General features: G+C 46.4%; 1 protein-coding gene across 1 annotated transcript; it reads left to right on the forward strand.

Annotated features, from left to right (window-relative positions):
• The first annotated feature begins 11196 nt into the window (after nt 1-11196).
• Nucleotides 11197-21805, forward strand: LOC311445102 (solute carrier family 2, facilitated glucose transporter member 3). Its single transcript, XM_084536825.1, has 10 exons — nt 11197-11298; nt 13995-14090; nt 15343-15503; nt 15758-15998; nt 16170-16332; nt 16985-17172; nt 17573-17677; nt 18083-18184; nt 18448-18651; nt 19090-21805. Exons 1-10 carry the CDS (start codon nt 11284-11286, stop codon nt 19309-19311), a joined length of 1497 nt encoding a protein of 498 aa, XP_084392951.1. The 5' UTR covers nt 11197-11283; the 3' UTR covers nt 19312-21805.
• Nucleotides 21806-22836: the final 1031 nt, after the last annotated feature.

Below are 22836 nucleotides of genomic sequence, written 5' to 3' on the forward strand. Positions count from 1 at the left end.
CCCTTAAAGCTTGAGGATCTGGCAAGATACCACTCTATTCTGTGCCTTGTTCCAGCTGGATGGACCAGAAGCAGGAATAACCCAGCAATCCTTCAGCTGGGGACATTTGGCTCGGAGGCACAGCTCCTGACATCACACCCAAATTCCCATGCTTAGTCTCACTTGGCAAGGTACTCTGTGATTTTGGTACTTATTTATTTTCCACCCACTGAATTGTACCACTGCATCTGAGCAGAGGGTCAGGGATGCCTCCACGAGAGATGTCTTTTCTTGTTCTTACCTCTGAGAAATCACAGAATCACAGAATTGTCTAATCTCAGTCTCTGTGTTTGTATTTTTGCTCTCTGTGTTGCCAAAGAGAAGCAGTTTCCGAGGGAGGAAGGAAATCCAGCAGGCTTGCGCAGTGCTCGGTTCTTTAGAAATTTCACTGCTTGGGGATTGCAGGGCTGAGATGCACGTGTAGGGGGGGGCAGAAGGAAGGGGTACCAAGCGGGACTCAGCGATGTGCTGTGGGATGAAAGCAAAAACAGGCACCCACGCAGCGCGCAGGACCGGTGCAGCGTGGCTGAGCCCGGCGGCGACGATGCTCAACGTGCTTCGGCTTTGTAAAACCTCCTCTGCACCACATCCATCCCCTGCCATCCTCACGCCTGGGAGGCCCCCGGGTGTGCCCCCAGCTCTGTCTGCCCGACAGCCAGCTTCTCCTGCCCACCCCCCCCACCCCGTGCCCGGCCGCGGGTCCCAGCTGCGCGCAGGCTGCCGAGGACGTGCGAGCCCGCACGGGGCGCGCCCGGCTCCGGCCTCCCGAGGGCTCCCGGGGGCTGATGGCAGCGATCAAGGACGGAGGAGGAGGGCGCCTGCCCGCCCCCGCTGCTCTTTAACCCGCCGCTGACCGCCGCTTTCCTGCCCCAGGGGAGCCGGGGAGCGCAGCTGCAGAGGCCGGGGGGTGAGCAGGGAGGAAAGGGCGAGCACAGAAGCCACAGATGGAGGGAAGGAGGCTTGGAGGAAGAAGTAGAAAAAGGCGAAAAAGTCGGCCAGCAGGGAGAAGGCGAAAGGCAGGAGAAGCCTGGTTAGAGGAGGGTGGCGTGACATGGTAAAACCGAGCAGCATAGCTGGGGGCTGTACGCATGGCACCTGGCCCTGCCAGGGCAGGGAGCGACTGATGCCTAAAAATGTGACTGTTGGAAGAAAACCCTTGGCTGCAGAGAACATGTTTAGAGACTAGATGGGTGCCTCTGCCTTTTCCTGTGGCTGGTTTCTCTCTTTTCCCTTGTTGGTGCTCCTGTGGCTCTGTTAGCAGTTGGGGTTAACAGCTCAGCCAGCACACGGTCCCTCCGCTGTGTCTCCTTGCTATTCCAGGCCTGCCATCACATTTTAGTTTAATTTCTGTGCTGGGAAATGGCCAGTTCTACTTATCAGTGTCATCAGCAGAGGAATCTACGCTCTTCCTTATGCATCCAGCCTGTGTTTTCCCAGGTCCGTTTCCCCATACTCCCATTGTTTGCAGAACGATAAGAGACTTGGCAGGAGAGCTAATTCAGGAGCATAATCTCTTTCAAACAAAGTGCACCCTGTTCCCACCTGGTCAATTAAACCGGAACAAATCCGTCCAGAACCACTGACCTGAGGCCAAGCACTTTCCCTCCCGAAAGCATGTGTGGTGGCTTTCCCTGTGAACCACTTCAGCCCTACCTGGAGCTGCGGGATGGGCAGCTAGTCCCCAGTGCTCACTGGCTGTCTGCTCAGGCACAGGAGGGTTGGAGCCAATTGTGATGGTGTTTTGATCTGTGTGACACGCTCCTGTATGATCTTCCTTGAAGGAATGTCTCCAAGAGCGAAGCCCCTGTTGGAAAAAGTGGCATAGATACCTTATGAAACTGTCGCTATCACAGATGAAAAGACACAGAGCAGGGCTGAGCCTGTTTCCTCCATCTTGTCCCATAGTATGTGATCTCTATCAGATCTGAAGCTTCTCAATACTGAAGATATTTAAACCATCTCTACCTATAAGCCATATCCTGAAAGAGTCCCTGACCTCACAGCAGCTGACCTTTTCCTTGCTAAGAAAGAGCTGAGAGCAAACAAAATATTCTAGGGGAGGACTCTTGATGGAGTAGTGTGGATTGGAAGGAAGGAGCTGTGCAGCCAAGACTGTGACATTTCCACTTTACAAAGCTTTCTCTGGGAGAGGCCTGGGCCAGAACAGCCACGACTCCTGTGCAGTTCCCACAGTAAGGCTCTGCTGCAAGATGCTCCCATGGAACACCAAGGACATCTCCTTACACTTAGTGTACCTGTACTAATCTCAATTATTTCTTTTGGAGAGATACCAGGACTGAAGGGCAAGCAAACCAGCTGTTAGCTCGCTCTGTTTCCTGAATTTCTATGGGAAAAAATAGAGACAGTAGTAGAAAGCAAGTGAAAACCTCCTTTCACACAGCGAAAACTTGTACACCATCTCCTGCAGCTCATGGGTTTGGAAGGAGGTGTATGAGGAAAGAGACTGGAACACTAGGTCAGCATTCCCGCTGCACCCTTTGTGGCAACCTCTCTTCAGAGATAAGAGGGATGACCACGTACCCAGTCATTCCAAACACCTTGTTTTTCAGGCAAACATGCAGAATTGTGCAGGGACAAATCATATCCTGCTCCGGGCTAAGCTTAAAAAAGATACTAGCGTACAGGGCATGGTCTCTTAAGGGCAGAGGCTAAAGCAAAGGACAGCAGTGCAGAACAACAGCTGCAGCCTACCTTATTGCAAATGTTGTTGTACAAAATTGGAAGTGTTGTACTTCACATTGACTGGGAGAGTACAGATTTGATTTGATTTGATTCTGTTTTTTGAGGATTGGGTCAGAAGTGTTGAGTTTCTCAGTGCTTTCAACAAAACTCGTGTTCCTGCTGTTCAAGCTTTCTCCTTTTCTGCATTTTGTGATCTTATCACTGCAAAGAGAGAAGCATGACACAATGCTATGGGGAAATAAAAACAAAACAAAACAAAACAAAACACTTGCATTACCTACAGAAGTTTCCATGCAGGATTTTGTTGTGCTGTAATTTTTGTCATTGTGAATATGAATGTTAATGTTTAGTTTTGGACAAACTGCATCGGAAATAAAATGCCCCAAGTCTGAAAATTGCATGTATATAGCCACAGGAGTACAAATATTGACAGGTGCCACTGAAGAATAAACATCAGAAATGTAAGATTTCACATAAGGAAACAGGTGAATGTAGGTACAAGGGTATACATAGTCATGAACAAAGAGTGTATCTACACAAATGCAAACAAGCACAGATATAAAAATACAGCTATGTATGCATGTGTACATACCTTTCTGTGTATGAAGTAGGTAAAGGAGCATGTATATAAATATGTTTACATGTTTTAATGTATGCCCAGATATAAACTTGTGTGCATATATACATGGGCATATTGGAAAACACATGTACACATTTCAGTATTATGAATTCATGCACCGGTAATCTCAGGCACTGGTATTTGCACAGGCCTGCAGTAGCACACAGCCCGTATCTGTACGAGAATGTAAAGTTACACAGACCGGGTATTTCATAAAAGGAAAGCGAGTGTAATGCAGGCCCCTGCAAATCCTCCACCTACCCACAGAAACATGCATGAGCAGTTGTGTGCACGGCAGCCTGGCGCAGACAGGCTGGCTGAAGGTAACCACACTAGTTTACAAAGAGATGAGGAGGACCAGGGGCAAGCAGATGCACGTGTGTGTAGGAGTGGAAGTGAGCCGTGGCAGGGTGCGTGAATGATCCTGGGGGAGGAGGGAAGCGTAAGGTGTAAGAGCCAAATGTGTTTGCATGAACAGGGCAAAACAAAAAGCAGCATGACCTGAGGGGGGGGGGGGGGGGGGGAAGCTCTGTGCTCCACTGGGTCCCCACACAGCCCTCCCGCAGGGACCACATCCTGTCTGTCCTGAGCCACCCCAGACAGCCCTGTGAGCGTGCTGGGGAGCAGGCTTGGGCGTGCAGCCTGCCACTGTCCCACTTGCTGCAGCGTGGTGCAGCTGTGCTCCGACTGGGAGGGTCATGCATCTGCCAGGGAAGGGCGCAGGCCATCTTCCAAGACCAGCAAGACAAACCCTTGGAGAATGAGCTGTCTCTGGAGGGAGGTTTTCCTCCGAAAGGGCAGGGCTGGGGTGAGGCCAGCAGCTGTGTCAGCGGCCTGAGTTTTGCAAGAAGCTGCTGTGGCTTGAACTGTCAGTATAGGGGAGATGCCCATCCAAGGCTGCTGATGCCATTTCTGAAGGAGGAGAGGGAAGAATTGCCAGGCTGTGAAGATGGGGCTGTATTCCAGGATGCTTTCTGGCCCATCTCTCATGACTGAGATGCAGAGATGGACTGGCTATCTAGCCTGGGTCACCCTAGAGGTGGTTTAACCTTGTCCTTCCTGGACAGGAGCAGCGTGCTGCACTTCAGAGCACTCTTCATATAACCTCCTTTCTTGTTCTGCTTGTAACAATGCGTTTGCTGCTCCTGCTCATTGCTACTGAACAGCAGATGCAAGGTGCTAGGAGGTGGCTCTACACTGCCACAGGGCAGGGCAGAGCAAAGCATCTCCTGCTGGGAGAGGAATGCTAAACCTTATGCACTATCTGGCTTAGCCGCTTGTATCCCACTGGGAGAAACAAACCTGCTAAAGGGAGAGGGGGAAATTCAAATCTGGCCATCTCTGATTGTTGCCAGCTCAACAGAAGATAATTTTAAACTACTGTAGCGAGGGGACCAGGGCTGCAGAACACATAATCATCACATCGGTCAGGCCGGAAAAGACCTAAGATCTAAGAAGACCTAAGATCTTCTAGTTCAAACAGAGAGTGGTCAGCCAGATACTTTCTTTCCTTTGTTTATTTGTGAATCTTTCTGATGTAACTACATGCAGTCTTACTGAGCCAGTTTTCACAGTCCCTGCTCCCCGCTTCCCCCCCCCCCCCCCTGCACTACAACCCTTCCTGCAATTGCTGGGAAGTGTAGTGTGACTCAGGCTGGATACCTGGGAGCAGATGACCAGAGGAAAAATTCCTTCAGCTGTGGTATTTTGAAGTGTGCAGCTCTGTTTGTGCTCAGTTGCGCACCAGTGTTTTTGTGTGTCAGTATGTGTCAGTATGTCCAACCTGTGTGTTTGCTAGGGAGTGTGTATGTACAGCGGGTGGGTTTGGCTCTGCACACTCCATGTATATGCACTGGATGTGTGCGTAGCTCTCTGTTACTAATGTCGGGGTGTGAGAAGTATGCCTAAATGGGGCCATGAGATAAGGCAGCTGACACTGCTGAAATGCCTCCACCCTATGCCACAGCGTGCAGGCCCCGGCTGGCTCCCCGTGCCAACAGGCAGCATGCCCCTGTTGCACACCTCCTGTGCACCTCTCGCACTGCTGCTAGGCTGACCAGGCGAGGCATAAAACAGCGCGAGGAACCAAGCGCTTTCTGATCAGTCGCTGTGTGACTGCGAGGCTGCATCCGGTTAAGCAGCCAGACAAATTCTGGTTAAGCAGCCAGACAAAAGCGTGTCCTCACACTTCCTCAGACTTCCCATCATCCTTTTGCTCAGCTGGCTCAGTGCCCTGTACGTACGTGAGAGGGTTTATTTTTGTGACTTCCACAGAAAAATTGTTTCCCCTTAACAAATAGAATTTTTCCTCCTGCATATAATGTTTTCCTGAGAAATATGAAGTAAAGAATAATTTGGGAATGCTCGCCAAAAAAACACACTCCATTCAGCCCTCAAGAGAAGGAGGGAAGGGTCAGGCAATGACTCAACCGAACTGCAGCTCTAATTCCCGGTATCCAACACTTTCTGCTCCTCTCCTGGCTCCTTCTGGAACCCACCCTTCACCCAATCTCTCCCCTGAAAAAGGTATATTTTCATACTGCTGTGCTGCTTTTCAGGACTTTAATAGGAAATTATCTTTTTAATTTTTTTGATTGGTACTTTTTTAAAAAAAAAAAATTCTCTACATGTTTTAAAACTGAACCTGATGTTCAGTTTAAAACTGAACTGATGTTCTAAAACTGGACTTGAGCAGAGAGCTGTTTTCTTCCATTGCCCCACAGATTCGGTTTCTTGCTCAGGGTAGAGAAAACCACAGTAAGATCCAGTGGCTGATATACATAAAACAAACAAACCAAAACAAACAAACATAGAAAACCCTCACCAGATATATTTTGGCCAAAGCCCCTCTCTCCTGCCCTGCAGACTCCTGGTAGCTCAGCCCTGAGCTCCAAGGACTACTCTGCCAATGCCACCCACCTTCACAGCCCCTTTAGCACCGCAGTCCTGAGGGCATTTGAGCAGTTTCAGGTGCTCAAAAACAGATGAGTTTCAGCTCATCTGTTTCCTGGAGACACCAGAGGAAAGGAGGCAGAAACTAAGATGGATCAATAAGAAGGGCTGTTGCTTATGAAAGCAACATTTTTACAGAATTCTGCATGAGTCACCTGCACACACTTCATTATTGCTATCCTTAGATATGGACTAATGTTAGAATAAAAACTGGTGGCACAGGAAAAAGATAAATACGCAGTTATATGGCTTCTGTCTTTGCTAGAAAGCCTGGTTGCCCTGGCAACATCAATCAGAAAAAAAGTTGGCTTGTGTCCTCAATGCTGGGCCGGAGTCTTTTATCGATCAGAAAAAAAAAAAAAAAAAAAAAAAAAAAAAAAGATGGGGCCTAAAGTGTTACAGGCATGAAGACTAAGAGAACATAGATGACTGTCTGGGCTTGTCACGTCTCTCTCGTAGCACAGAGCTGAGCTCAGGAAACAGCATTTGGTGTGATGCTACAGTTTGCGGTTTACTCTTTTACTCTTAGCATGTTGGTTTCTGCTTTTTTTTTTTTAATTATGAAAACTACTTCCTCTTTGCAATTGATTGTTGCAGTATTAGAAGCTTTTGACTTTAGTGATTTGATTGATCAATTAGGTTAATTAGGAAAATTTTCAGAGGCATCAGCTCCTACCTATGTTTCACCATGGAAAAGGGAAGGGGTTAAAGATGACTTTGTATTAGTGACGTGAACTCTAGTGATGTGCTCTTCTCATTGAGCAATTCTGCAATTTCCTCCCGCACTTCTATCCGCCTGTGTTTATCTTTTCTCCCAATTCATGTTATCCCTTTTCTCACATTGTGCCTGCCTTTTCCTTTCTTTTCTCTCTCTCCCTCTTTTTTTTCCCTCCACTTTGCTCCTCTTATCTGTTTTAATTCTTTCTTTCTTCACCTCATTATTCCTTTGTTTTGGGTTTTGTTTTGTTTTGGGCCTTCTGTCTCTCCCTTCCCTCTCTCTCTTTCCACTCTTAAGCTCCTCCTGTCTATGGGCCAACCTATTCCCCACCTATCATCTTGTTTCTCTCTTTTATCTTTCCTTTTTTCTCCCACTCTTTCTCAGCTCCTCTCAACAATGAAGTTACTCACTGTTTGTAGGGGAAGCATCTGGCCCTTGTTGGCTCTTGTTCTCTCTCCTTTGTTCTGAATACTCTTTTGTTATAAACACAACAACAGAAAAGCACAAAATCATCTTTCAAGGCAAACACTGCATAATATTTCTCCTTGTCTGTTCTCCTCTTATCTCTGAAGATTTTGTTCACCATGCAAAATAGAAACATGAGAAAGGATTCACTAAAATTATTTGAAAATTTTATGCAGAACTAAGGAATGGTGAGGAACTTCAGGGGAAAAAGAGACTAGAAAGAGCTTCATCTCATGGGGCAGCTCCACTGAGCTGAAAACTGGGCAGATGTGAAAAAGCAGTTACTGTAAGGTCAAATGTCTTGGACAGCAGAGTGATGATGCTGTGCTTGATCATTTCAAGATGATCATACCCTGTTCCTAGTAATTTTATTTTATTTTATTTTATTTTATTTTATTTTATTTTATTTTATTTTATTTTATTTTATTTTATTTTATTTTATTTTATTTTATTTTATTTTATTTTATTTTATTTTATTTTATTGTATTTGCACAGTTTTCTGTGTCTTCTCCCATTTGTCCCTTGAGCCAAGGCTTTGTGTATACAAAATGTGCCAAAGAACCGTACCTGTTGGAGCTCCACTGATGTTCTCAAAAAGCCACAGCAAGCTGGCTTCTGTGGGATCACTTTCCAGGTCCAACCTCTAAGATAAATTAAGATAAGAACGGGCTTGCTAGTTGTTAGGACTCTCTTAATTCTGAATTCTCTGATAAAAGTAGTTTTTCATGGAAAATGTAGGTTTTCTGGAAAAGAAACATTACTTGCCATGCCCTATTTTAGAAATATACGAGTTGTCAAAGCTAAAATGAATGAAGCTTCTCAAGTGTTCAGTGAGTCCCCGTTCACATAGCTGGTAACAATACTGGTGTATCCTAGTGTGGGGCAACCAGCATGAAGTTCTGCCTGGTCCTTCACTTGAAAATATGGCTGGCTGGCTACTGGTAACCTGCAGTGGGCCTCTATCCTTGTGCACATTGCATAATATGCATAACTATTATATTCACAAAAACAGATTAAGTGTGTAGTTTAAGCTGGTGCACTATCAGATAACTCTGCTACGGAGGCATTAAGGTGCTTCCCCCATAGCTACTCAACAGATGATCTTCATAGGAATGATCTGGGATGTGGGAGGTGCGTGTGTGTCCTAGGACAGAAACAAAGCTGATATTTAGGAGGAACAGACTGTGATGCAAGCTTCAAATCTAAATATTTCAGTGCCAGCAGATGAATTCAGACTGGAGGAAAATCAGCTGAAATGGGAGGGTGGGGTGTTTTCCCCACATTTCTTAGGGAAATTTGGCTTTCAGTGATGGATTTTGATCTTGTGTCTCTTTTTTACTCCTTTTTACTCCAACAGTTCCGTAAAGATAATGAAATGTCACCAACCGTGTCCTGCATTTGTGTCAGAGAAGCAAATTTCAGCCAAAGTTGTATTGCTTCTAAATTGAGCTGCCAGTTAAACATGTGTTTAGATTAATATAATTTAATCAAATTTCAAGATTAGATTAACTTAATCTTCAAGTCTGGATTTCCCAGCACTTGCAGTTGAGTCATATGAGTCAAGAAGAACGTAGGAGTGATACAATTTCAGAAGAATGTGTTTGTTTTGTTTTTTTTTTTCTCCCCCCCCCCTTTTCTTTTCTTCTGCTCAGAGATTGCCTCTGAAATTTTGAGATGATCTGAGCCTCTCCAAATATGGCAACTTTCCACGTTAACCAGTAATTGAATACACTCAGAGCTAATGCCAGGGTTTGAGACATCTGAGTGATCAGATTCGAGGTGGAGTTTGTTATGCTTGCAAATAAGTGGAAAACAAGCTAGGAAAAAAGAAAAATATACGTGAGCCAAGATCAGTGAGACAAAGAGTGTTAAGGAATTAGGACCAGATCTGGCAGCCTGGTAAAAGCAAGGCTGCCACGGCTCCTTGCTCCCAGGTGCAGCCGCAAACAAGGCTGAGCCTGTATTCTCAGTAGTCACATGCATGAAAACACGTATATACACCATACATGTATATATGTATACATATACGCACATATATACGTATACGTACATATATACATATCTAAGTATATATACTTAGATAACACGCCTGCTACACAGATCCACACAAACACAGAGCAGTTACATGAACACAAACAGCACCTCATTCTGTTCTCCTCCCCGACTGAGCAGCATGGAAGTCTAGTGGGAAATATATATATATATACATATATATATAATGAGGTCCTTTCCAACCCCTACAATTCTGTGATTCTGTGATAATGCATATAAATACATATAAGTGTGTGTGTGTACCAGGTAGCTCCATCTAGCATTCGAGCTCACTCTCGATCCCAGTCTCCCCAGTTGCTAGCACCAAGGCCTCTCTGGGAGCTCTCTGGGATTCCCCTGGTCGCTCCAAAAAGCAAGTGCTCCTTTATAAACATCCTACAGACATGTACACACCCAAAGTGGAGAGTTCCTCACCCAGGAAAGGAGTCAGTAGTTGGAGTCACTGGCATGTAAGGACTGAGCGTCCTGATGAGGCACGTACTGGCTGGCCAGCCAGTGCTTCTACATGGGACAGAAACTTTCTTCTCCTTATCCCTCCATTTTCCCACACTCCTTCCTCCCCAAGTGACCCGGATTCTTCCATTTCCCCACCTTTGATTACTTCCTAAACTTCTCATCACGAGTCCCGTGCAAACCCCAAGCACTTCCCCTGCCTCCTGCGTGCCCCCGTGCACGGCAGCACCGCCCTGCCCCGCTCTGTCACCTCTCCCCCCGCTGGCTCCACACCTGGACAATGGGGCTGATGGCCCTCGGGGGCAGGGAGCCGCAGTGTCACATCCTCCCAGGCCTTAATCTGCCTCCCCCCCTGCCGTGAGCCCTTCGATGGGCTGATGGCTGCCGTGATGGCCCTGCGAGCAGCTGGGGCAGGGGCTATTGTGTGTCACCCCCTCTCCCACCGCCATTGTCTCCTCGGGGGGTGTGAGGACGAGCTTTTATCACGTAGCCCCAGAGAGAGGAATGCGCATTTTTCTCCTTGTCCCTTTACACAGCAGCCCTGCTGCTGCAGCAGCACAGAAAGACCCGTGAGGGGACACTGCCACCTCACCTGAACTGTGTACATATATATATGTGTGTGTGTGTATGCTTGTGTCGCACCTCTTAAATATTAAAAATGCTTTTAATAGGTGTTGTGTACTCATGAGCCTTATCTGGGCTGTAAATTCCTGTTAGCCTGCCTGTGGTCAGCAAGAAACAGCAGAAACGGAATCAAAACGTTGACGCTGGAGTTCCTCAGAAGTGGGTGGCGGCGGGGGCGGTGGCAGCAAACCTCGTGCTGAAAAAACAGCACGAGCCAGCTGGCTTCCCTCCTGCCCCAACCGTTTCCAAAATTTTGGAGGAATCCGAGTTCGGCAGAGTCCTCGTGCTGCTTGAGGACGCCGATTTGGCTCAGAAAAACACGGGTTTTGAGACCAAAGGCGGCCACACCCCCAGCTTTGCCCCCATGGCTTATAGGTGTGATGTAAATATATGTGTATATACATATTTACTTGTACACATTTACTTGTCCCATGCGTATGTGTAAGCAAAATAAGCAGAAAGTCACGTTTGGGCCCCCCCCCTGTGGTGCGACACCCCCCTGAGGTGCCGCCCGGCCCCGCCCCGCCCCGCGCACGCCCATAAATGCGGCCCCGCTGGCCGGGCGCGCACGCAGGCGCCGCAGTGGGCAGGGCCGGCAGCGGGTGCGCGAGGAGCGGAGCGGGGTCCGTTAGGCGCGGGGAGCCGTTGGGCGGCCGAGATGGCCGACAAGAAGGTGGGTGCCGTGAGGGGGGAAGCAGCCCCGTCTGACGGGGAAAGGTTGTTGTAATAATGTTATTAAGGGTTATGTTAAAGGCTGGGGTTATTTCTGTGTTTGTTGGGGAAGGATGGGTTTTTAATATTATTATTATTTGGGGGGTAGCGTGTTTGTGAAAGCCGGTTGATTTTTATTTTTATTTTTAATTTATTTTTATTTCTTTCTTTTTTTTTTTTTTTTTTACTATTTGGAAGGGGAGTGAGGATTGATTCGCGTGTCCCCGCGGTTAATTGCTATCGATCCGATTAACGTGTGCGCGGTTACTTGGTATCGGTCCAATTCACGTGTGCGCGGCTGCAGCCCGGATGGAGGGGAGGGGATGGGGATAGGGATGGGATGGGGATGGGGATGGGATGAGGCGGCGCCGCGGCCGGCGTTAAAACCGTTACTCGGCTCTGGAGATCGGGCCGGCCCCCCCTGCCCCTCCGGAGCCCTGCAGCGGGTGGGCGCCGTGCCCGGGGGCCGGGGGTCGGTGCCCGTGCCCGGGGGGGTGTGTGGGGGTGCTCCCGTCACGGAGACGCCGTCCCCAGCGCCATGTTGGCGAGAGCGGCGTGGGGGTGAGGAGGGGAAGGAGGCAGCAGCACCGCAAGGTCGCCCGGGTCTCGTCAGGACATCCCGGGGGGGTTCAACAAGTTGCGCCGCTCCAGGATGCGGTGAAGGGCATGGGAGGTACCTCCCATGTGGCGCGAGGGGAAGGGTGGTGGGTGAGTGCTCTGCTGGTGCCCAGACCTCCGCCTTGGTTGGGGTGGATGTAGCTGCGTTGTTTCTGAGCTCTGTTTGCGTTTTGGGAAGTGAGGCACCGCGAGCAGTAACAAATGGTCCATACATTAGCTCGTGGGCTGGCTGGCTGGCTGGGGGGGCTGGGTCTGGCCATGTGATGTCTTGGGTGGTGTGATGCCGGGCAGGAGATGGAGATGAATAAGCGGCGATGTTCCGGAAAACGCATTACGAAAGGTGGTAGTAGAACCAACCTCACCACTGCCTTATGTATGTGCCATGAGGGCAAGATATGCCTCCAGAGCAGGTACCCTGTAGACCCTGCTGCCCCCAGAAGAAAAAAGTCGACTGTAACCACTGCTAGCTATGACAAAGCAGAGCCTTGAGGGGAAAGATTCCCTTCTGTTGAGTCACTGTGCTGGAAGTAGTGCACAGCTGGGCTTTGTCATCCCCTTTGGTATATCAGCTATGGGGCGCCTAGCCTGGAGTCCCAAAAGTGCTTAGATGTCTTAATGGCCTTTTAGTGGCACCCATGTGCTTTGGAAAAGCTGTGTCCTTGTGGCTTTGCGCCACAACTTGTCCTCTAAAATGAGGGGAACAGTCACAGGGTGGCAGAGAAAAGGCTTGGATCCTCTGGAGTATGTTCATGTGTCAATTGTACCATGGGAATCATCTGCCCCATGCAAGAACATGGGGTCTTGTGTCCTCTGCCTGCAGCATTAACCTTAGTAGGAAGTGACCTCAAACTGAGATACTTAAATGATACAGGCAGGGGAAGCCATGCATGAGAACAGTTTCCTCAATTTCTGCTTACTGAGGCCTAGCTGGTAGCTTTGCAGGAGTGTGCAGGCCAGAAGCACCTACATGCATGGCTTAAAAGATTGGCAGGGGGTGGTGTGAGCCCTGGCAGCCTTGGGAACTGCCACTTCTGGAGCGAGCTGGAAAATGAGAAATTGGAGAAACTGTGACAGTAGGCCCCATGGCTTTGCATCTGCCCTGCCAGCCTTAGGAGAATAACTGGAAAGATTTGGAAAGGGAAGGGGACTGTTAAAACTTCTAGAAAAGCTTACAGTCCCTCTTGAGACAAGCATGTGCTTTCAAATAGTGCCAAATTAGGCACTGGCAGTGTAAGTTCCAATTCCTGAGTCACCTGTTCCCCCCTGTCTCCCTAACAGAGCTGGCTTAAATGTTGGATTTAAAAAAAAAAAAGTGTCAGATGCTTTTTACTGACAGTTTAATTTCTCAGTCTTTGGGACTTGTGCAGGTTGGAGCTGTTTCCTTGATGGCTGTAAGGCTCAGCAGTTTTTTAATTTTAATAAATAAAATTTACATACCCTCAAATTCCAGGGACTGTGCTTTATTAAAAAAATCAAGTATTGACTCAGTGTCAAGACAAATAAAGGGAGAAGGTTGGCACCCTAGGCTCCTGTGCTCATGTGCCTTGGGGCAGGGCTGGGAAGTCCTAGCCTGGGAAAAGCAGACCTGCTGCTGAAGAGGGCAAGTGTTGAGTGACTGCCAGTGTAGACCTGGTGCAGATCTAAGAATGTATGGGGGGGGGGTGGGGAGAAGGGGGCAGTGGCTTTCTCGGTTGGCATGAGGAGGAGTCTGGCCCTTGTTTCATGATCAGCAAAATCTTTTCTATAAAGCAAATCAGCCCAAAATAACAGCCACTAATGGAGCCAGTGTTTTCATTATTAATGAGCTGAGAATAGTTGAATGTCAGGATTTATAAACATTGGTCAGGTCCTTCTCACAGTCACCAAACTCTTTGCTGTCCAGTTGCACCTCTGTTTCCAGGGTCTCTGTTACTGGTACATACCCTCGCTAGATAGAACCATGTTCCATAGCTCCAGGTACAGCTGCATCTTCTGTTTGTGCTCAAGTTGTGTAGAAAGCATGAATAAACAAATTAACCAAGCAATTGTCTTTTCTTTCAGAAAATTACTGCACCCCTTATCTATGCTGTTACTATTGCTGCTATTGGATCTCTCCAATTTGGGTACAACACTGGTGTCATCAATGCTCCTGAGAAGGTAAGGAGGATGGGTGAAATGGGGAAAAATACGGATATGAGGCTGATGAAGAAAAAAGGCATAGAAAAGGGGGGGAGCTGTCTATCAAGCAGCTAATAGTTTGGTTCTGGTTTTTGAAGTGAAGGAAGAGATTCAGAGGACAAAGAAGTTACTAGAAAGGAGAAAGCAGAGAATTTAATTAGGAGTGCAGAATGTCTAGATAAAGAAGGGTCCATCTGCCATTTTCTGGAACATCAGCCACTTCAGGGCTAGCAGTTTTAACCCACCTCCTTCCCTTTTAGGGCATGAGAGGAGAAGAAACATAATTTGATTCTTCTGTTTTAAATGCTGCCATGTGCTACCCTGCTCTCCAATCTGTCACAAATTGATTAACTCTCTAGACTGTTGTACGGGTCAGGGGATGAGGCAGGATGTTCTGAGTCAGAATGAACCAGCTGGGGCAGAAGGCAAGTAGTGAGCAGTGTACAGAAATGAGCTGAGAAGGTTGGTAGAGGTTACAGTTGCTCTGGTTTCTCTCAGGGGCCATCTCTCAGACTTCCTCAGTTGAAATGCAGATTTAGTGCTTATAAAAGAGTTGTGACTGGGGTATTTTTGACAAAATAATATGTTTGCACCATAAAAAAGAAGAAAAGATGAAGTAAATGAGAAACGTGGTTTTCTTGCACTAAGATGGTTCCTCAGGAACTGAGTCACTAATACCACATCCACCCCATCTCCAGGAATAGATGTAACATCACATGCTGGTGGGGGGGGGGTGGATGCCCCTCCCTAGCTAATGTCCTGCTGCCCTCTGCTGGGAGCAGGTGTTCTGAGGCTGCATCTCCTTCCTCTTATTATCAAAGAACATGCCTCAAATTGGAAATGGCACTGCTGCTGGGTTTTTGCTGTTACCATAAATGTTCCCCTCCATTCTCTGGTTGTGTTTTTCCCTCTTGCTCTCATCTCAACCTTAAACATCAGCAGTGACTCACATCTAGAAACATCATCAATGCTTTCCAGTCAGTGAAACAATCCCTCCTGCATCATTCTGCTTCTGGTCTCTGAACTTCTTGAATTTTTAATTTCTGATTTTTCTGTCTTGATCTTTGCTTTGTGTGCCTTCTTGACTTGCTGCATCCTTTTAATCTTTTGTCCTGTTCTTGCTGCTTGACTCCATGAAAACAGAAGACTACAGAAATATTCTCCCCCCACCCAGTACAAAATGCCTCTCACAGGATTGTAACCCACTTTACCCACCTGGCTTTTCTTGCAGATCATCCAGGCCTTCTACAACAGAACTTTGTACCAACGGAGTGGAGAGCCTGCCTCTCCAGAGCTTCTTACTTCATTATGGTCCCTTTCTGTGGCTATCTTCTCAGTGGGAGGTATGATCGGCTCCTTCTCAGTCAGCCTTTTCGTCAATCGATTTGGCAGGTAAGTTGAGAGGAGGAATCCAAGCAATTAGTGACTTCCCATTTAGCACTGGAGTTCTGGGGAGAAAGGGGGAGGAAGAATGCATGGGCTGTGAAAAGAAAGAAGTGGTTGCAGGTCAAGGCAGGAGCTGAATGGGAATTGCTGTTCTTTTCCTGCTCCCAAGATGAGGGTTATGGGTAGCTTTATGCTCTTCCCCATGGCTTTCTCACACTATTTCTAGTTAAAGCTCAATCTTGTTACCTTTACCCTGGCAGGAGGAACTCCATGCTGCTGGTGAACGTCTTGGCTTTTGCTGGTGGTGCTCTCATGGCCTTAGCCAAGACTGCAAAGTCCGTGGAGATGCTGATCATTGGGCGCTTCATTATTGGCCTCTTCTGTGGTCTCTGCACTGGCTTTGTACCCATGTATATCAGTGAGGTCTCACCCACCAGCCTCCGTGGAGCCTTTGGAACCCTCAACCAGCTGGGCATTGTTGTAGGCATCCTGGTGGCCCAGGTAGGCTTGACAAACTTGATCTTGTACTTAGGGGAAAGGTCAGGTGAGGGACTGAGAGCTTGTGAAGTGCCATTTGCCATCGAGTACAATATTTTGTCCTGTTATACTTTGTGGCATAGAGGTAAGGAATTAGCAGACTTAAATCATCTTTTCTCTCCATTTCATGGGTAGATCTTTGGCCTGAAGGGGATCATGGGGACTGAAGCACTTTGGCCACTGCTTTTGGGGTTCACTGTCATCCCAGCAGTCCTACAGTGTGTGGCTCTTCTGTTCTGCCCTGAGAGCCCCCGCTTCCTGTTGATCAACAAGATGGAGGAAGAGAAAGCACAAGCAGGTAAGAACTCATTTCTGAAGGGGCAGGGCTGTGTTGTGGCTCCTAGCCTGCCCTGGGCTTGAGTGGGAGGCTGGGATTACCTTTAGAGCCTGTGGTAGACAAGGGTGTGATTCCCAGAGGGCACCAGACCTGCCTTCCCATCCTTTAGATTGCACTGATGCCAGGAATTTTGAGAAACCTGGCATCCCAACAGACTCCTTGATAGGATTAAGAAATTGGGAGTGGCAACTGGCCTGATGGGATGAAGCAGGACCTGCTGATGCAGCTCTGTTGGCTCCTCCTGAGTGGCAGGAAATAAACTGATGTTTAACAATGAGCTTGGAGGGTTTCCTTCTCCTACCACAGAGGGATGAAACCAGCTCTGGAAAGTGTATGAACAGAATTAGGAATCAAATGCAAGTTAGGAGCACAAATTACATGAACAGTGCCTGGGTTTGGTTTCCATGGTGATTGCAGCACCCTGAATTCTGGTTTAAAAAGATGAGCAACAGCTACATGTAGAGGCTCTTTCCCACAAAGGAGGACCAAACACTGACTTGTTTGGTGATTCTGTCTTCCAAGCGTGCCCTCCCTGAAACAGCAGTGTAGGGGTTGGGGGAATCTCCTGTCTGTGGGATTATTCTACCTTGCACTTCTGGATTTGTCCCTACAGTTCTCCAGAAGCTCCGTGGCACACAAGATGTGTCTCAAGACATCCTGGAGATGAAAGAAGAGAGTGCTAAAATGTCTCAGGAGAAGAAAGCAACTGTGCTAGAGCTCTTTCGTTCTCCAAACTATCGTCAAGCCATTATCATTGCCATCATTCTACAGCTCTCCCAGCAGCTCTCAGGCATCAATGCTGTGAGTTATCTTTCTCTCATTTTTGGGCCTCTGGCTATCCTTGTGGTTCAGAATAGTTGTGCACAACTCATTGTGACAGAACTAGGCTTGCAAAGACCTCTTTTCAGTTTTGACTGGAAAATCACAGAATCACAATACTACTTTTTGTGATACTGCAAGAAATTGCCAAAATTAAACAGATTATAGTGGCTTCCACTTTTCCCAGGCACCATGGCAAGGCATTGCAGCCATGCATCAAGTGAATGAAACTTGACTGGAAGCATGCTGTTTCGTGCTGTTGAGTGCTTTTATACTGCTGAGTGCCTGTTGAGACCCTCTCATTATTCAGAGAATGAGGAACACACTCATAAGCGCTAGAATTGTTATGGCATCTGACTTTGGCTTCTGCTTCTCTTTGTAGGTATTCTATTATTCTACAGGGATTTTTGAACGAGCTGGTATCACAGAGCCTGTGTATGCTACCATTGGAGCTGGTGTGGTAAACACAGTCTTCACTGTTGTATCGGTAAGTAGAACAGGTCCTTCTGAGAGAAATAACTTGTCCGCATGGGATCTTTGGGGGGGATGTGATTAAAGATAACTAGCTATGCTGTGGCAAAGCAGTGGGCTAATTATTGGCATATAAAAGCAAAGAGCCCATCAAATGGGAGGGGGAAGGAGAAAAAGATCTGTTTTATGAGAGGTAGTGAAGGGTGAGGAGTGCTTGAGGGGAAGAGGGAGAATGATGATGAAAAAGGCAGTAGCAAGAACTGGATAAATGTATTGAAGAGAGCAGCCTGATAAACTGCACTGAGATCACTGCTGACACTGAGGACTTTATGGATAGATTAAAGCAGTGCAGTTCACACTGGAGGGAGCCTCTTCTGTTCTTGCTGACAGTCACTGATTTTTCTTTCTGCTACATTTCCAGCTGTTCCTGGTGGAGCGTGCAGGACGCAGGACACTCCATTTAGTTGGTTTGGGTGGCATGGCTGTGTGTGCTGCTGTCATGACTATTGCTTTAGCTCTGAAGGTGAGTAATCGGTGTTTTTGTCCAGACTCCCTGCAGTGGGGGATCTTTAGGTCTGTAGCTGAGTAGAGGGCAGAATTGCAGGGCAAGGCAGGTACAGCTGGGGTTAGGGTGGAGCACGTGGTGGGGTACAGCATTCTTGCAGGAAGAACTGTGCTACAGTGTTCATAATATAACTATGAAAGTAGACCATGTTAATGGACATTGCATTATGCTGTGCCATGTTTGCTTCTCAAATTGAATTTGATAGTTTTGTTCCCTTGCAGGATGCTGTGAAATGGATCAGATACATCAGCATTGTTGCTACTTTCGGCTTTGTAGCCCTTTTTGAGGTTGGCCCTGGTCCTATCCCTTGGTTTATTGTGGCAGAACTCTTCAGTCAGGGCCCACGTCCTGCAGCCATGGCAGTGGCTGGTTGTTCAAACTGGACCTCTAATTTCCTGGTGGGAATGCTCTTCCCCTATGCAGAGGTAAGGACCTGGATTGCAAAGAACTGCAGGAGTGCTGCTGCATTGGAATAGGTGTTAAGAATGGTTGTGGAATCTCAACCCTTAGCATCCCGATCTCTTTGAAGTTGGCTCTGCTTTGACCAGAGGACTGGGACAATCTTTTATGGTGTTCTGGTTGATTTAGAGTGTGGCTGATCATATGTCCTGCTTGGCTACTGCTTGTAGCCTAGAGCCATCTTAATTTAAAAGCTTTCCTTTTAAAAGCTTTAATTTTGGTCACTTCAAGAGTGCTTAAAGCATCTCAGAAGCCTACATCAACCTGATCTTTAAAAAAAAAAATCTTGTTTGAGGACAATTCAATAAAGGGTGTTGGAGTTCTGATATGTTAACAGAAAATGACTTTGCATTTAGGCTTATGATTTTTTGCAAATTTAAAACCTGCTTTTGTTCTCATTGCAGAAACTATGTGGCCCCTATGTATTCCTTATCTTCCTTGTTTTCCTGGTCATCTTTTTCATCTTCACATACTTCAAAGTGCCAGAGACCAGGGGCAGGACATTTGAAGACATCTCCAGGGGCTTTGAAGGACAAGCAGGAACCAGCCCCACAACCTCACCACCTGTGGAGAAAAACCCCATGGTGGAGATGAACAGCATTGAACCTGACAAAGAAGATGCCTAAGATTCATGATGCACCCCTTCTTTGACTCTTGGATCCTCGAAGAGTCATTAAAGGAATGAGCAAAGAAACAGTGAGAACTGGGACAATTTTTTTCCCCCAACTGCTGCTATTGTCTTTGCACCCACGTATTTCCTCCCCCCCCCCGCCCCCTGCACTATTCTGCCAGGCTTACCAGCGTTAAGCAAATCTGATATGAAATCTCATTCTAAAAATACCAGAAGGTGCCTGGCACTCTAGCAAAAATCTCATCTTATCTGCCACAAACATCAGGTGAATGGACAACAGCTGGCAGTATTTTTGCTTTTCTCACCTGTAACTGCTATTTGGGATTAACGTACTTGTGCACGCAGTGACCATAATGTAACTTAAATACTATTTTTGTAGGGAGTTAAAGTTACATGCTAAACAAGTCCCCTGCCCTTGGAGTCTACTCTGTATGTGTGTGCAGTGTGCACTGGAATTTAAGAAGCCTACCAAAAAGCCATTTCCTAGCTTTTTCCTATCCAGTGTGCACTTTTTCAGCCTCAGGAAAAAGGGGACCAAGTTACATGCATATTTTTTCCTGTTCTTTTATTTTTTGTATAGACTGGGAACATACTTTTACTTAAGTTTATTTATTTGTATGTCACTTTGTAAATATTTATTTTTTTAATGGTGTACAAAAATGTACAGAATGAAATTGAAGATGTTTAAGACAAATAGCTATTCTAATGGAAGATGCTGTAGACTTGAGGTGCAATAAAATTGTAAAGGAGAAATACAGTACCAAACAGTAAGGCAGGTGTGTTGGATGGTAGATCAGAGCCAATTTTGCACATCACCTTTCAAAGTTATTTCTGCCCTCTGGAAAGATTCAAATTGATCAGTACTGGTGAGAAGAGGCAAACTTGTTTATCAACCAAAATCCCTATGTCATTTGGGATGTTTTGAGTGGTGATATAAATTTTTTTTGGAGTGCTACTTGGAAAGTGTGGTATTGCAGCAAGGGGCTGTTGTTAGTTTATACATCAGTTAAGCATTAGGGATGACTGAGGGTGGTAACTGCAAACCAGAAGGTGAGGTTTTTCTTTTGTCTTTTCTTGCCTTTTTGACTTCTCTGCTATATTCCAGTAGGCCAGAAAGTCTGAAAATTGCAGATTGTGAAACATCTTTGGAATATAGTTTTTAACCTCATACAACTTATGTGACAATTATAAATACTGAAGGTGCATAATGTAACTCTTGTAGAACAACCAGTCAGTTACAGCATGTGTAAGGTTCTGCATCATAAAGATGCAGGAGTAGAGAGCAGAGCTACTGGAATATGTTAGCTTAGTCTGAAAGATCTATAGTACTCAGTCTACTGATTGGTTGTAGGTCAAATGTTTTTGCCCCTTGTGTCCTCTGGAAGATCTGCATGATGTTGCAATGCCCACTGTTGTCCAGTGTGTTGTGTAGACGTGTGCAACTGTGTAATATTGCCTGTTAGATGGGATATGGCAGACAAAAACGGTACATTGTAAGTAATGGTCTTCCCTTTGTCTCATTGCTAGGCAATCAAGTGTATGTACACAGTTCTCAAGCTCTAGTTGCAAGCTATCACAGCTCATTTTAGGAAGGCAAAAAGTAACGCATGCAGTATCTTCTGTTATCAAGGGTTGGGACTGTTACTTCTCTGACTGCAGTGTTCTGAGTCTGGGCCCGCACAAGTGCTATCTAAAACCAGCAAAGGGATAGCTACAATTTCAAGCTCCTGTTCTTAGACCTGCCTTTTTCATGGTCACAATCAAATTGAAATTTACCTGCAAACTCAGAGTTCATCACTGAACATCCTATAAAAGAAGCAAACCCCCAGATTTCAAGATGAGTAAGAGGAATTTAAAAAGGCTCCAAAAGGCAGAAGTGACCGCAAAATTGTGGTAGCATGTATAAACCAAACATTGACAACATTGTTTTGGAGCAGGTTAAAGTTCCAATCAAAGTATATTCTGGGAGTGCCTATGGTGTTTTCTGTAACTAGTGATGAGATTTTTTCACCTTCCCTAATGAGAAACAGTTGCAGAGATCAGTAAAACTTGCTGCTGTGAAATACTTCCTGTGATGTTACTTAAAATACTCCCATCTTTGCACAATGTTATTCTGTTACATCTGATTTTCCCTTGCTTTCCATCAGCCTTCTCTGTCAGGTATTTATTCCCAGAGGTATTATATGACTACCCTCAATTCCAACTTTCATATTTTGGCTCAGTTATACAGATTGTGCCCTTCCTTTAGGCCTCCAGCACTTGCAGAGATATTTCCATATGGACATCTGTGTTTTAGGAAACTCCCCCTACAGCTGTGCATAAGAGCATTCCCCACTTTGCATTAGAGATGTGTTGGCTTGGACCAAAATGTGTAGGTCTTCCTCACATGGTATCTCTTTGTTCTGTAATGGCGTTGTGGATATTTTGGATGGTTTTTATAAGCTTATTGTGACTGTTTAATGTTTTTAAAATAAAAGTTACAACCTTAACACTGGTTCTGGGTTTTATCTGTACCCTTTAGTTCTATTTCCTACTACTTTATCCTAGGCTGCATCCTGTAATGTTCTAAGCTTCTGCTTGGCAGTCTCTGGCTAGCCCAGCATCCTGGATTTGCTGTTTTCTTCTAGTGGTGATGGCTGCTTCATGCTTAGTACCTTAATGAATTCCCATATTCCTTTTTCTTAGTTAAGAATGTGTTGCTCTGATTCTTGTTAGCTCAAATCCCCTAAGCAGGGCCTTCAGTGATACTTTGCCAGTTTTTCTCAATAACATGTGGAGAGGAGAGTGCTTGGAGGTTAGAAATGCCTCCTTCCTGGCAAGGGACCTCTATGCCCCACTCAGGTTTTACATGTGTAAACACTGTTTTAAATACTGTTCTTAAATACTGTTCTGCAGTGGGTACGTGGAAGGAGCAGAGGGTGGCAAAGAATAAACCTTACTGCCTGGGGAGATGCCACTTGTCAGAAACTGCTCCCTTAGCTCAGGGTCTGTGGCATTCTTGACAGTGGCAAGTCTGAGCTGATCTCCACAGCTCTTGCATGTGGAGTACTGAGCACCCCACCTATTCCCATGAGGCAACAAGTTCTGGTTGTAGTGCAAGTCTTTCTCCACCACACAGCCTCAGGGGTCTGTATCTGTTCCACAGAACTATAAACTACGAACAGATCATCAAAATACATGGAGATAAAATCCTTCAGATGAAGAGAATGGAGGAAAATGAGAAAAAAGAAAAAGGAAGACAACACGATATGGTAGAGCTAGAAGTGGACCAGTTCAACCTGTCTTCTGACCCTTGTCATCAGACAGGCTACACAAAGCGTGCACATCAAGTGGTTTGAATGCTGGAAGGTGGGCTCTTAGCTGAAGTGTTCATCACATTAAACCAGTGTGCAGGCAGGTCTCATGGCTGTCACAACAACACACTTCAGCTCTGAGAGGGGTGACAGGTGTCAGAGGTCACTTGAACAGGTAAGTCTTTGAGACGGCACTCAAATTTTGTTCTGGCTTGCTAGGTGCAGGT

The sequence above is a fragment of the Aythya ferina genome (genome assembly GCF_964211825.1).
Source record: "Aythya ferina genome assembly, chromosome: 1".
Classification (NCBI taxonomy): domain Eukaryota; kingdom Metazoa; phylum Chordata; class Aves; order Anseriformes; family Anatidae; genus Aythya; species Aythya ferina.

What these genes read in the sequence shown, in the direction of transcription:
- LOC311445102 (XM_084536825.1), top strand. An exon ending in GGAAGAGAAAGCACAAGCAG is followed by an intron (nt 16,333 to 16,984) that starts GTAAGAACTCAT and finishes TTGTCCCTACAG; the next exon opens with TTCTCCAGAAGCTCCGTGGC. An exon ending in CTATTGCTTTAGCTCTGAAG is followed by an intron (nt 18,185 to 18,447) that starts GTGAGTAATCGG and finishes GTTCCCTTGCAG; the next exon opens with GATGCTGTGAAATGGATCAG.